General features: G+C 34.2%; 2 protein-coding genes across 4 annotated transcripts in view; one reads left to right on the forward strand and one right to left on the reverse strand.

The window, feature by feature from the left end:
* Positions 1 to 15,402, forward strand: part of CDK19 (cyclin dependent kinase 19) — a 208,353-nt gene that overhangs the window by 70,203 nt on the left and 122,748 nt on the right. The window lies entirely within an intron of this gene.
* LOC105750469 (DNA damage-inducible transcript 4 protein) overlaps positions 4,634 to 15,402 on the reverse strand; it is a 28,465-nt gene continuing 17,696 nt past the window's right edge. The window contains 3 exon segments of the mRNA XM_031967130.1: positions 4,634 to 4,937; positions 4,940 to 5,017; positions 5,020 to 5,316. Coding sequence (XP_031822990.1) covers positions 4,756 to 4,937; positions 4,940 to 5,017; positions 5,020 to 5,316 — 557 coding nt within the window. The 3' untranslated portion in view covers positions 4,634 to 4,755.

A 15,402-nucleotide genomic window follows, 5' to 3' on the forward strand; every position in this document is an offset into this window, starting at 1 on the left:
ATTGCATATAAGTTGCACTTGACCAAGCAAATAAATAGGATAAAGTACATAAAATAGGATGGAAAAGCTCAGAAAAAAGGGCTTTTCACCAGGTGTTACCTGGCGGGCAAATGAACATTTAGTTATTTGGTGTTGAATGTTAGTGTCTCCATAATAGCAAGTATGGAAGGCAAGAGAACATTCACTCAATCAATAATCAATATTTTTTAATGCCTAATTTATATTGTATATACTATATTCATGTTTCTCTCAGGGCAGAATAATAACTCTTACATTGATTTAAAATAAGAGTTGACCTTTCCAGTTAAGAGAAACTGAAAGGGCTAGACATATGTCTCTTCTTCTCTAGGTTATCTGAGAATAAATTCTTTTTAAAAAAAATTTCAGTATTTTATTTTTCCAATTACATACAAAGATGGTTCATTTTTGTTCAATTTTGCATTCAATTTTTTTCCCCTTCTTTTCTTAGTTCCTCCTTCCCCAAGACAGCAAGTAATGTGATATAGGTTATACTTATAACATATATACCTGTAATTTATAACAGATTTCCTCATTAGTCATGTTCTGAAAGAAAAATGACAACAAAAGGAAAAGACCATGAGAAAAAAAAAAGCAAACAAAAAAAGATGAAAATACCATACTTTGGTTTGCATTCAGTCTCCATAGTTCTCTCTCTGGATACAGATGGCATTTTCTATTCCAACTGTGTTGGATCACTGCATTTCTGAGAAAAGCTAACTCTGTTATAGTTGATCATCACATAATCTTGCTATTACTTTCCTCAGCATCAGTTCATGTAAATCTGTCCAAACTTTTCTGACATTAGCCTGATCATCATGTCTTATGAGAATAAATTCTTGAAATAATGGAAGTACTTCAAAAGGAAAACTAAGAAGAAAAGAGAAATTGAATAGACAGAGGGGATCCTGATCTGAGACAGAAGTTCACAATGTAGATAAAGAGGGTAGCACAGAGAAGAAAAGTATATAATGTAGATGAGATATTTTCCTTGGAGGATGGAAAGGAGGGTATTTCTTTTGAGAGAAAAAAAAAAGGCTGAAACAGCTTTTTAGATTTGAAGGAATTTTATATGAGATCAATAGAACCTCTAACGTAGAGCATTTTCATTGTGATGTTTGGTGACTTCTTGCTAAGGGATATCATGGAGGCTATTTATTAGCCTAGTAGTATCAGTAAAAAGAAATGCTTCCCCTTTTGGGCATGTATTCAGGATATAACAACCTTCCCAAACTTGGTAGAATTGACATTTGATGATGATAAGTTACATTGCATGAAGGGATCTTTAAAGAATTTCTGAGATTTATGGAGTATAGGGAAAAGGATTGAAGACGAAAGGGGACAGAGCTGATTTATTTATCACTACTGCTGATAAGATGCTTTGGAAGAAAGGGCTGGATTTCTAAATGGATAGCTGATTGAGCAAATTATTTTTCAGATTTGGAATTTAGATTTCTGACCCTAATTTATATACTGGAATGATGAACTCTTGAACAGGGATGGTATACATTTCCTTGGTACTAGTAAATAATATGTTAATCTTCTCAAGACGAATTTAAACTGAAAATGGAGCGGTAAGAATGAAATGGAGCCCACCTATTTCTCCCAAACCAAATACTATAGAGAGTAGTAGGTGCTTTTATAGGAGGAATATCATTAGAGATGGCAATGATTTTCAAGGGGATAGTACCCAAAAGGTAAAGTCGTAAAATCTGTGGCCCCAGATGTCTTTATGTAAATGTTTAGAGTATAGATGAGAAGGTAAACTAGAAATTTATTTCAAGAAGGTAAATTTTGCTGTATAAATATCCCTAAAATTTAATCAAAGGTATTACTCTAGATTATGGACATGAAAAAGTATATCACTTTTTAAACAAAAACTAGATCTTAAATAAAAGGAACATTGTAATGTATTATTATTATGTATCAAAAAGTTTTGCTTAAGTAAGGCCATGACCTTAGTAGGGAGGAAGAAATTGGGTTATAATTATTGGAGAGACAATATCATGTAAAGCAGTAGTATTAAACAATTGGGGAGGAGGGGGACTAAATCATATATTAGGATCTCTGCCAGCCACTTATTAATTTAGAAAACCATTAATATATAACATTAATATTTTCTTTTTTCTAATGTATTTTAAAAATTTTGTTAAATATTACCTAATTACATTTTAATCTTGTTCGCCCTAGGGAATGTTGAGGTCGGCAACACTGTTTGACACTACATACTACCAAGCTAGTATGAGGAAACATAATGACAAAATAAAAAAAAATCACAAGGGTTAGTTTAGAAGTATAAATGGCCTTAATAAAGATGGCTGACGTTGATTCCTTAGATTTTAGAATACTGATAAAAGTAGAGCAGAAGTTAAGCTCTTTATTTGTCTTAAAGTTTTTTTCAAAAGCTGCAAGAAGTGATAACAGCAGTTATTTTTGGATCTGATTTTGAATAGTGGGAAAGTATTTGGTTAATGAAATAGAAATGATGAAAAGTTTTGAAAATAATTGTATTTTTGGATTTTGTTGTAGATTAGAGTTATAAATGTGCAGTTCGTATTTTGGGGATAGTAGATTTCAAAGAATAAAGAAAGGGTAAATGGGATCTCAAAGCCTTGAGATTCTTTGTCTGCTAGTGTCTTCCATCCTCTTCATTTTCTTGCGTTGCTTATTTTGTGTACTGGAGTACAGGATCGTTGTTTATTTTGGTTTTTTGTATCACTGATGTCAATGCATTGTCTGTCATGGAGTAGGTACCTCATGATGGTTTCTGCTTCCTTTTTTTTTATTATATGTTCATTTGTGCAATCTATGGGTCATAGAGATGGATTGAAGTCATGTTTTAAAAGTCATTTATGGTTTTGCAGTCAAGATGACATTGTGAGAAGTTCCAGGGAAGTGGGTACCACAAGTCTCTCCAGCAAACAATGTACATTTCAAAGAGAAGAAAAACTTAATAAAAGCCATAGCAAATACAGAAAATGAAGAAGGTGAAGAAATATGTTGAAACTATCAAAATAAATGAAAATGGAGAAAAACAATGTTTGGAAAGACTTATTCAGATGGGTAAATGACACATTTAAAGAAGTTTGCTAACGGGGAATACTGGCAAAAAAAATAAAAAGCACAAGAACAATAGAATATCTTAATAAAATACAAAATCACCAGTGGAAGTATAACTAGAATTGAAAAACAGCATAAAAGGTTCAAAGTCAGTCATTTTGACATGATTCTTGTATTCTTCAGGTAAGAAGAATGTGTACAATGGATCAAAGTATTGCTAATTTTGTAATGAGAGAGGGATAATATGGATAGTCTGAAAGTTGTACTTGAGCCACTTTGTGGAGGTTTTATGAGAATACATAGAGAGGAACTGCACAGATTGAGAAGCTATGGGTGAGCTGCAGTCTGCACCCATTTGTTGGTAACACCTGAATAAATATATTGGATTCTTTCATGTATGAAGAATATAATAGAAAATGATCTTCCCTTCCCAAATAACCAGTAATGAACAATAGACATAATGCAGTAGAAAAACAAGCTCAGAAAATAACTGTTTGAAAGAATGGGGTAATAAATGAAATCAGCTGTTGATCAAGATGTAGCAACTGCAGAACTAAGTGTTGCAAGAAGTTTAGAAAAACAAAAAATAATTGATATCATATGCTAGGAAATCATTCATTATAATATTTCAGTATGAATAAAAACAAACTTTGATTTAGAAAATAAAAACTCTGAAGGGGAGAACCTTGAGATTCAACTCTACTAGGCATACCCTAGTTAATTTCAAAAGGAAAATATTGCACAAGTAGAAGATGACAAAAATTTCCATGCTGAAGTCCATCATCACTCAAAATCCTAGCAGTTTTCTCAAGGAAGAAAAGCAATAGATAAATTGAACTCTGACATAAATAAAATTTAGAAACCTAAGCCATGGACCCAGTTATCTGTCTATCCATTAAAGCTATTTTTTTTTTTTTTTGGATAACAAACTTATTTTTATTAGAAAAATAAAAAATATTGCATAGATCTTGATACTTGAACATCAAGTGTATTTACATAAATGGTGCTAGATGGAAACCCCATATGGCACTACTGTAGGTGTACTGTTCCAGCCCACACCATCACTGGTTGTCCCCAGAATCTCCTAGCAATCATTTCTGCAGATTCCCAAGACCCAAACCCTTCCAGTATTCTAACAATTGTGTGAGTCTCTAAATTAGCTGCCTAAAAACAGGTTATTAGTAGTGAAGCTGATCCAAAAAACATACACACTTGGCCCTTCAGATCCTGATTTTAAGTCACACAGGACAAAAATGAGAACAATCCTCTAGGAACTCCCCTCACTGTCACCCCCCATGAAACACAAGCACACATAACCCCCTTTTGCAAAGGGACCAGGACCAACAGCCCACCTGCTCAGTTTTGCTTTGTACAACATTACCACCCTACTACCTGTCATCTTCACTGTGAGTCATAATAACAATAATAATAAAATAAGGAAATTCATGCTACATATTAGTTTGGAGAATTGTGGCTGACCCCTGCAGGGAGCCAGCTCTACACTTCCCATCAACCCTGCACACACCCCTGGGCTCTATGAGTGACTTCCTCCACAGTGGTGGCTCTAGTCAGTTGTGCACAAAGACATCCCCAGCCCTTCCCCACCTCAGCTAGCTTGCGGCGCCCCTCTCTCCTTTCTTCCTCTACTGTCCTGTGGGTAGAGGCAAGACTGGGTTCTCAGTATTCTTTGAGGAGAAGTTGCTCTGAATCACACAGTTTCTTAATGATTCAGAAGCTGGTGCTCAGGCTAAGGGACTGGCTGAAACCAGGGATGAAGGAGGACAGCCCGGTGCTGAAAAGTCCTTGGATCTTGGGTTAGAGGCAAGAATCTAATCTCAGCTCCAGGGTCAACTGGTGGTCACCAATCCAGTGTTCACGTCCACCTGCTCCATGGTGTAGCTGCTCTAACCCTGCTCCACGCAGGTGTCTAGCAGGGCCTCCCAAAGGGCTTGCTGTAGGCCAGGTGTAGGAGCTTCTTGCCAACCTGGGCCACTAGCTGATTGGGCATCAGAAGGTGGGCCGCCCACTTGATGGCCTGCTTGGCCTGGCTCAGAGTCTCCTGGAGCAGCTGCATCAGACTGATAAATAGGTACTTGTCCTCTGTGCCACTGAGTTGGTCAAAGTTGAGCTGCAATGCTTTGTCCAGGTATTCTGTATCCTCCAGGCTGAAGCCACTATTGCAGCTGTCCAGTGATTTGCAGTTGGAGCTTTCCAGACTCATGCAGCGGCCTAGCCCCTCTACTCAGGCCACTGTCGCCCAGGCCAGGCGTTGATAGGCCACTATCTTTGTCCAGCAAATGATTCTGCTCCTTTCAGTCCCTTAGGTGGCTGCAAACTACAACTGTACTCTGCCCTGGAACTGAAACCAGGGATGCTCTTCTCCAGCAAGTGCATCCCTATGCTACTGTATTCACCAGGTATGTGCTAGCTCCTTGTTCCCTGCAGCTGCAGTACAGTGTAGAATAGGTTTGGTCAAAAGAATTGCTTGATGTCCCTTGACAGTGGAAGTTCAATCTTCTCATTTTCAGTTAGACTCCCATAGGTGAAATGAAAGTTTCACCCAGAGGCTGCCTCCCAAACCCAGATACCCCTAGAGCTTGTAGTTTGTTGATTCAGCAAAAGTAGTCTGGAGGTGTTTGTGAATCACTCAGGCCAGTCAGAACTTTCTTGGGATCTTTTCCTCTTAGGATGACGACTGCTTTACTAATTCTCTTAGGCAGTGTTCTCGTTTTCTCTCTCTCTCTCTCTCGCTCTCGCTCTCTCTGTCTCTGTCTCTGTGTAAAAATTGAAAGTCACAATCTTATAGAAAAGCTGAAAATTATCTTTACATGTAATTGGAAAAATAAAATACTCTTGAAATTAAGAAAGAATATATGGCAAGAATATGTAGAACTATACAAGAAAGTTCTATACATCACAGGGCTTGTGGTTACAAATTTAAACTAGACATCCTAGAAAAAGAAGTCCTGTGGGCCTTAGGAATCATTGTTAGAAGGTTAGTGGAGGTTATGGAATCCCAGCTGAGCTATTTAAAAATTTATAAAATGATTCAGTTAAAGTGGTACACTCAATATAGCAGAAAATTTGGAAAATTTAACAGTGATCACTGAATTGGAAAAGATCAGTTTATATCCCTGTCCCGAAAAAGGGCAGTGCAAAAGAATGTTAAAATATGTAATAATTGTACTTATTTTACTTGCCAACAAGATTATGCTTCTGATTTAGCAGTCTTAGGTTACAGAAATATGTGAAGGAAGACTCAACTGAAGAGCAGACTCATTTTTGAAGAGGCAGTGGAACTGGAGACCAAATTGCCAACATTTATTGGATTTTGAAGAAATCAAGGGAGTTCCAGAAAAACATTTATGTTTGCTTTATTGAATACACTAAAGCCTTTGACTATATGTATCACAACAGAATAGGATAAGTCTTCTAAGTGATGGAAGAACCAGATAATCTTACTTTGTCTCCCAAGGAACTTGCATGCGGGTAAAGAAGCAGTAGTTAGAACTAAACATGGAACAGTTAGTTAATTTAAAATTTGTAATGAAGTGTAACAAGGTTGTGTACTATCACCTCATTTACTTAACTTATATGCAGAGTATATCATGTGAAATACCAGGCTGAATAGTTAACTAAAAATACAGAATTAAGGTTGAGGCAAAAAATATCAATAAACTTAAGATATGCAACTTATACTACTCTAATGGAAGAAAGTGAAGATTTAAGCTTTTTGATCAGGGTGAAACAGGAAAGTGTAAAAACTGGCTTGAAGCTTAAGATAAAAACAAAAAGAAAAACGTTAAGATCTTCCCCACTGGTCTCATTACTTCCTTGCAAATAGAGGGAGAAGAAATGGAAGCTTTCATAGTCTGGAGCTTAAAATTACTGCAGATGGTGACTGCAACCATGAAATTAAGAAGCTCATGCCTTGGAAGGAAAACTATCACACATCTGAGTAATATGTTAAAAAGCAAAGACACCAATTTTTCCAACAAAGGTCTGTATAGTCAAAGTTATGGTTTTTCCAGTAGCAATGTGTGACTCTAGGAATTGATTTGGAAGAAAACCTGAGTACTGCAGAATTAATCTTCAAATTCCGGTGCTAGAGAAGACTTGAGAGTCCCTTGTTTAAAAAGGAGATCAATTCAATCAGTATTTAAAGAAATTAATTCAGGTTATTCATTGGATAATTCAGACTACTGGGTTCCAAATGTGGAAGCTGAAGTTTATATACATGTTGAGAAATAGTGAAGGCAAAAGGAAAAGGGGACAACAAAGAATTAGATGGATATACAATATCATGACAAATATTAATAAGAGCTTGCATAGCCTTTGGAAGTTAGTGGAAGATAGAAAGGCCTAATGTGCTATGGTCCATGAGGTCATGAAGTTAGATGTGACTGAATAATTGAAAAACAAGAATAACAACAAAGATGTATAATCCATTGTGTAAACTTATTGATGCCAAAGCTGTTAGTAACCAACAGAACAGATTGCTTCTTTGACAAAACCATGCAGCCTATTAAGCGAATTTTTAAAAATATCTAATAATAGATGTAAGATCATTAAGGAATTGTGGGATGCAACTATATTATTGTTCTATTATGGCACAGACAAACCCTTGCTAACTCAAGATATTTTGTCCACGGAATCTATATAATATTAATGAATATGGAGTGGAACAAGAATCCCTTGTCCTTAATGCAAACATTCATTTCCATAGACTCAAGTATTTGTCAAGTTTAGGTCTTTTGCTGCCCGGGAAATGGAAGTTATGGCATTGTTTTTAGATCAAGGTCCTAAATTGGTTTGTGCTTTTTCTGGGATGCTGGACCAAGAAGAGTATCCACACAAGATGCTGTAGTACTAAAACTATCTAGCCATTTTTACTTCGATCTAAAAGGAAACTATGTTTCATTCACAAAAGACACAAGAGTTGTTATTGATTTTCTTTGCTCTGGATGGGCAAATCCTGTTCTCTGGTGTGATCCACTTTTCTGTTATTTGGCACAGTGTTTAAAAGATCCAGACAGAAGTGATGATCAAGAACTATAATGAATCAAGGAATGGGAATTAGTTAATATTGTGAAGCTTGTATCCAATTAAAAAGCAATGGATCTTTACTATGTAAGATGTTAGTGGTGAGGAGAATTTGGAAAGGGCCTGTATATTCAGGTTCCCAATAAGTTTTAGGATAGTTGACTTTGATATAGACCTTGTCTTCAGGTTGGAGGAGGCTCTTGGAACAAGGCAGGTCATGGCTGTACATGAAAAGCTTTATCTATTTGTTTGTCTGTCTCTCCATATATATATTTGAAAATTATTCAAGTTGCTTTCATTATCAGTTGATATCTGGAGTATTGGCTGCCCATTAAGTCCAACTTTTTTGTAGGAGAGGTAGAGATTAAAGTATCTGATTATGTTCTGCTTCAGTACAATATTTAGCTGTCTTAAAGTCAAATTTCATTTTATTGCCCCTAAGTATTTAAGGATTTAGGGTAAATGAAAATTTTTTTCTATCCATGCTTTCTTTTTATCATTTGTCCAATAAAGTAGGTACTTTGGTTACTATTGATAGACAAAAAGATACCAAACTAAGAATAAATTTTCTTAAAAGCCTTTCTGCTAAATATAGTATAATTTGCTTTTTAATAGGCTTCCACACATCCTGGAATACATACATACATATCATACTCGCTCGCGCGCGTGCGCACACACACACATATACTCACAGCAATTAAGTACATTTTTTTAAACAGTATTGTTAGACATTTAAATAATATTAGACATTATAAAAAGCCCTCTTAGACGGTGTGAGGTACCTTTTTTGCTGTTGTAGGCTTTTTTCCATTATTAGTTTAGCAAAAAGATTTACTCATTTAGTACTCTGGGACTACAGGTGGAAAAATGTAGAACAAGTCAGTCTTTTCTAACTGCTTCAACTGTCTTTCTTCTTTTGTTCATGTGCCAAGTGTGATACCTAGTTTAGTGGTATAAACAGCTAGGAAATTTTCCATTAAAAGAGAAAAAGCAAAATTTCCCTTTGCATGGAAGATTGCTAATTTGGCATTAGAAACACTTTTTACCAGCACTAGAGTGAGATTATAAGCAATTTAAGTAAGTCAGATTTATAATACTCAAGCAATTGTACTTCACCCAATCAGTGATTTCTAGTGCTCATAATTTAGGCAGTATTCAATTGTCTGTAAGTTAACATCACTATATGTATGTATTGAGATTTGTTTATTGCTATAAGATAGTATATGCTTGTATATAAAATACATAATAGAGTTCACTCACAGTTCAAGATTTAAGGATATAAATCATGAGATTCATTATTGGCATATATAGCCTATTTTAATCTTTTTGATATCATTTTATATAGTGTCAGTTTTTGTGTCTTATCATCTCTGTGCTATGCTATTAGTGCCCTTAAAGTTTTAAATACATATACTTGCTGCAGAAGAGTGTAGTTAGGGGATCTGAATATATTCAGTATAATGCAAATTCTTTAATGAACTATTATAATACAACATCTTATCGTCTCAAGGAGTGTTAGAACAAGACTTTTGAAGGCTAAACACAATTTTATAATTGCCATGTCCAGAGTACTGTCGCTTCACATTTATGTGTGTGTGCATGTGTAAAATTTCCATATATGTATACACATGTGTTTATGATTTAATTTTAGTTGAGGCTTAAAATTTTGAAAAAGACATTGCACCTTACCTGAGTTGCCTATTCCTGTAGTTTAATCAGTTAAATCACTTTTGTTTTTCTGTTATTGAAGAATCAGAATTTAAAACTATTGGTTTGAACTAATATTTAATCAATGTCTACTGAACTCTAAATATTCTTAAAAAAAAGTTTTTTTCTCTCCTCAGGATCTCTTATACTAGTTACCAAAAATAGTTCCATTCATGATATGCCAGGGTATGATATGCCAGGTATATAGTTCATTGGGAAGGAGACAAATACATGATGCTCTTAAGCGAGCCCTTCTTCCCTTTATAAGTGTTGTTTTTCCCTTTTAGAATAGAAGCTCCTTAAAGGGAAGAGTTTAACTTGTTTGTAGCTATTAGGTGATACAATGGATAGAGGTATTGGATCTAGAGTTTAAAAAACAATATTTTTTTATGTTTTTATTTCCTTAAGTGTAGTGATAAGTAGCAAAATCCAGTATATTTTGTTTTGTTGCATTTATGATTCTCTAGCAGTCATTTGTTTACTATTCTCAGTTTAAAACTGAAAAGCAGATGAGCATGTTTTCTCTCTTATTCAATGTGTTTGCCATATCATGTATCTTAGAGCAGTGATGTCAAACGCCTTACAGTCCTATAGTCTGCACAACTCCCAAGTGTGGCCAGAACCAGACTAAAATATAATTTGGAAATGTTTACTAGACTAAATACAAATATAAAACATATTTGTGGTTTTCTAAATTCATATTCCACCTTAGTGATTTAGTCCAATCCACTGTTATAAAGTCTGTGACAGGATCCTTTTTTGAGATTGTAGTTACCCAAATTTTGTTTGTCATCATTTAAAAATACTAAGTTAGTGAAAGTTAGTAAAAACTAATATTTGTTGGTTCTCTGATCTTACCAATTTGTATACTCCTTTCAGCAGTACAGCTTAGGCTTGCCTTCTCATCCTGTGTAATACTATATTGTAAATCTTCTACAGAAAGTCATTTTATGTGCTATGGATCTTCTTTAGATTTACTCTTGACAATGTGCAGATGCCAGTGGAGCATATGAGCTGCCAGTTACCCTTGTTCTTGCTACACAATTGATCCATCTCTTTTCCAGTTAATATACTTCTAATCCATACGATTTAACAAGATTAAAGTCTACCATCAGACAGGAAATTAAAAAAAATTTTCCATTAAACACTAATTTTTAATGTGGAGGAAAAAAAGATGTAATATGGCTTTTTATTTGATATGTACCGATTGAGAATTTAAAAAACAAAAGAAAGATTTCATATTTAATTCTGCATATAATAGGGACATACCAAGTTGCCAAAGAGAGGTGAGAAGGAAAAGATGGCCAGAGTTATGCTTTAGGAATAGGTTTTATGGATGAGAATTTAAGTCAGGGGCTCAACTGGTAAGTAGACTGTTGTAATGGTGTAGACTGAAGCAAAGGTCTGCTCTCTCTTCTTCCCTACCCTTCTGTCCATGCCTAAATGAGAATGAAACAAATCTTGTTACAGACATCAAGCAAAACAAATTTCTGCATTGACTTAATCAAAAACTTTGTCTCATTCTGTACATTTTACAATGGGTAGGTAAGTTGGTAAGTAGCATGATGCATCATTTAGTCCTATGGAATTGTAGTTAGTCATTAGCTTATAAGACCCAATTCTTTCAGAGTTGTTTGCCTTTATCATATTAATATTGTATAAATTGTTCACATCATTTTATCAGTTCATATAAGTCTTCCTAGGTTTTCTGGAACCACTCCCTCCTTCATTTCTTATAGCACAATAGTATTTTATCACATTTATATACCATAACTCTTCAAGCATTCTCCAGTTTAGAGGCATTTCTAGTCTTTTCCACTTCAAAAAGTACTATGAATATATTTGTGCACCCTTATTTAGATTTCATTTTGTTTAGATCCACTTTTCCTTATAACTTACTCTCCCTCAAATTTTTCCTTTTCTCTTTTCCCTGTTATTTTCCTGTTGAATGACATGTTTCTGTTTTTGTACTCCACTCTGGATGTGCTTGCATTTATGTATTTTTCCTGCCTTTGATGAGTTCGGATAACAGTGAAGTGAACAATGCCAGCTTCTCCTTGAACATCCTTCTACGTTTGCATCCTAATTGCATGAGATAATTTCCTTTAACCTTTTTCTTCTTTCTCTCCATGTGTATTCTTCTGTCTCTCTCTTTCCAGTCTTAAAAGATGTAACTGAAGCACTCCCAGAACTTAAGTAATTATATTCTTTCATGACACTTGATGATCATCTCCCTGTATTTAAATGTAAGCAGTTTATCTTACGATTCTTATGATTTTGTGTGTGCGTATGCTTTTTCTGTTTGTCTTCACTCCTGCATTTGAACTTCAAAACTTCTATGCAGTTTTATTCATCGAGAATTTTGTTTCATTAAAAGTCCATTTCTCCTCTATAGGATTATACTTAGTTTTGCTGCTTAAGTAATGCTTATCTATGAGTTTATTCTTTGCCTTCTGTAATGTTGTATCCTAAGTTTTCTGCACCGTGATGGCTGCTAAATTGTGTCAGATCCTGACGGTGGTTCCTGAGTATTTGAGTATTTGAAGTTGCCAAACTTTTTGTTTCTGGCTGCTTGCAGTATTTTTTCTTTGATATATCTAAGCTCTGCATTTTTGACTCTGTTGTTTCTGAGAATTTTAATTTTGGAATGAAATTAATGGAATATTGTTTCAGGAAGTGATGAAGTGTATTCTTTCTGTTTCTATTGTCATCTATTTGGAAAAATTATGCTGATTCAGAGCAATAAAACGATCAGTTCCTATTTGAGGACTGATTCTTATTCTAGTTATTCCTCTGCAGACTTCATTCTGTGCTGGAATCTGGAAATGAGACTCCATACTTTGGTTTTCATGTTTTATCAAAGTCCCAAAAAGATTTAAGAAGGGTTTTTAAAATATTATTTTGTATATAACATAGTTTTTATGCAAATTCAATTGCCAAGCCACTTACTATAAAATAAAACATTTAAAACCACCATCTTTAGAATATGAATATTTGTCAAATACTTGTTAAAAACACACTTAACCCCTAGCTTTCTCATCATTTAGAGCAGGGCTTAACTGTGAAAGAATTGAAAGTTATAACTTTTAAAGGAAATTGAATTTATCTTTCTGGATCTGGATTTTTTTTTTTAAAACACAGAGCATTGTATTTTGATGACATGCTCCTTCCTTCAACTCATAAAATTTAATTCCTTAGCCTTGAGATTTCAAGACTGCAAAAGTTCATAATCTTAATCAGAACTCCTATTTTAGCTTCTTATTGTAGCGTCATAATTTTTAGTCTAAAGAATAATTTGAAGGATTCTGGCAAAACATCTGACCTTTTTTCAGAGATTTTCAGTTAACATTTGTCTAGTAATTCCCAGAGAAGATTGTGATTATCATTTATAACTAGTCTCTACACATAAAAGAATCCTTATCTGGCTTTTTAGGGAATTTACATTGGTCTTGAATTAGCAAATTATGCTTTTTTATGGGGAACATAAAATGATAGAATTTCTTTTACTTTACAGATGAAGAAACTGAAACCCAAGGAAGTAAAAATGAAATCATTTAGTAAGAATTTAATTACCAATTACTAGTTTTTAGGCATTGTGCTTGCTGTTGGAAATAGGCAGATAAAGAGTGAGAAAATTCTAGCTCTTCTGGATCTTAGAATGAGATATGTATGTATTGAATAAATACAAAATAAACATAAGATAATTTAAATGCTCACAATTAGGGAAGGAAGAAAGGTATTAACAGTTAGGTCATAAGGAAAAGCTTTTTCAAAAGGTGATACTTGATCTGCATCTGGATGGAAGTGAGGGATTCTAGTAGTGGATATAATGAGACAGAGTGCATTCCAGACATGGAGGGTGTTTAGTATAAAGGCATGAAAATGGAAGATGACCTACTACACAGAAGAAACAGAGAAAAAGGCAATGTGGCTGGATGGCAGCATGGCAGAGGAGTAATTAGAAACTGGAAAGATAAGATTGGGTATAGATGCAGTTGTCTTGGGTATCTAGTACCTGGGAGACTTATGGGGATATATGCTTTTTCTTCCTACCTGACCCTTATCTTTTCTTCCAAAGAATACAGGTCTGAGAGAGAGAAAGACCTTTATTTGAAACTTGGCTTAAACATTTGTTAGCTATGTGAGCAAATCACTTAATCTGTCTAGATGTTTCCTGAATTATAAAAATGGGATAAGAATAGTAAATATATCTCAAGTTTGTGAGGCTCAAATGAGTTATTTGAAATGAACTTAGTATAATGCCCTTCACATGGTAGGTTCTTAATAAATATTTTTCTCTTTCCTTTTCCCTTACTATTTGTTTTATTTGTAAGGTTAACTGTTTATTAGTAATTGTAATATATTTATGTTGAGAAAAAGTTTTAGGTTGTGATCAGATGTAATAAGAATCAGTCACCATCCCTTTAAAAATTGCTAGAAGTTTCTTTCAAAATATCGTTAAGTAATTTCTTCACTCTTTATATTTAATTAAGCTTGTTTTTCTTCAAATATTATTCCCAAGCATCATTCACATAGTAATATAATTTTGGAATTCTAGTCCAACTTAAATATGAAAAAAAAATCCCCTTTATAATATTCATTAGATGGTCATCTAGCATTTTTTTTGAAGAGACCTAATAAAAGAGCTTTCTAAGGTAGCCCATTCCACTTTTGATTAAAGACAAAATCGTATGTATCCTCAAGTCTTCACCTTTCCAAGTTAAACCTACCCAGTTCTTTTACCTAAGAGGCAGTACGGTAAAATAGAAATAGCAATCTTTTTGGAGTTCTTCATTTGTAAAACAAGGAAATTGGACTAGATGTATTTGAATGCTCTTTCCAAATCCAAAGTATAATGCAATGAGCCTATTAGGAATGAAATTGAGGCCTTCGATCATCTTAGTTGCTTTCTTTTACAATGTATCTGGCTTCTCTACAGAGTCTTTCTTAAAATATATCTATCTTCACCTTTCCCATCTTATTCTCACAGTTATGTAAAGCTTTACATTTCTTTCTATTAAATTTCATCTCTCATTTCATCAAATGTTCTAGCCTATCAAGATCTTTTTGAATCCTGACTCTTTATCAAGTGTTTTTATCAGTCCCCTTTTGCCCTGCCTTTGGCTATGTCCAATGTACTTTCTACTATATTCCTCCCTTTCTCCATGAAATTGGAAAAAGAAATCGTTCTCACACTTACAAATGAAGAAATAACATATTCAAAGTAAGCAAAATGGAAAAGACTTAAGAAAATCAAGAGACTGACTATAAAAGAAGAGCCTGAAAAAGTTTTTGACAATTAAATGAGGAAATTGAATTAAAAGATATGGGAGAAAAAAAGGAGAGGTTATTAATGGAAGAAAATGCCCACTATGACAAATGTATTAGAAAATCTCAAAAAAAAAAAAAAAAAAATCCTACAGAATCAACTGACTTTGAAGCTGGATTGTGTATAATACAGAACTAGTAGCAATACAGGCTTAAAAATTTTTGAAATTATTCAAACCAGTGGAAAATATGGATTTCAGTGTTGCAGTTTGGTAATCATGGGGAAGAGAAAAGGGAGAACAAATC

The sequence above is a fragment of the Sarcophilus harrisii genome, chromosome 4 (genome assembly GCF_902635505.1).
Source record: "Sarcophilus harrisii chromosome 4, mSarHar1.11, whole genome shotgun sequence".
In the NCBI taxonomy this organism is placed as follows: Eukaryota; Metazoa; Chordata; class Mammalia; order Dasyuromorphia; family Dasyuridae; genus Sarcophilus; species Sarcophilus harrisii.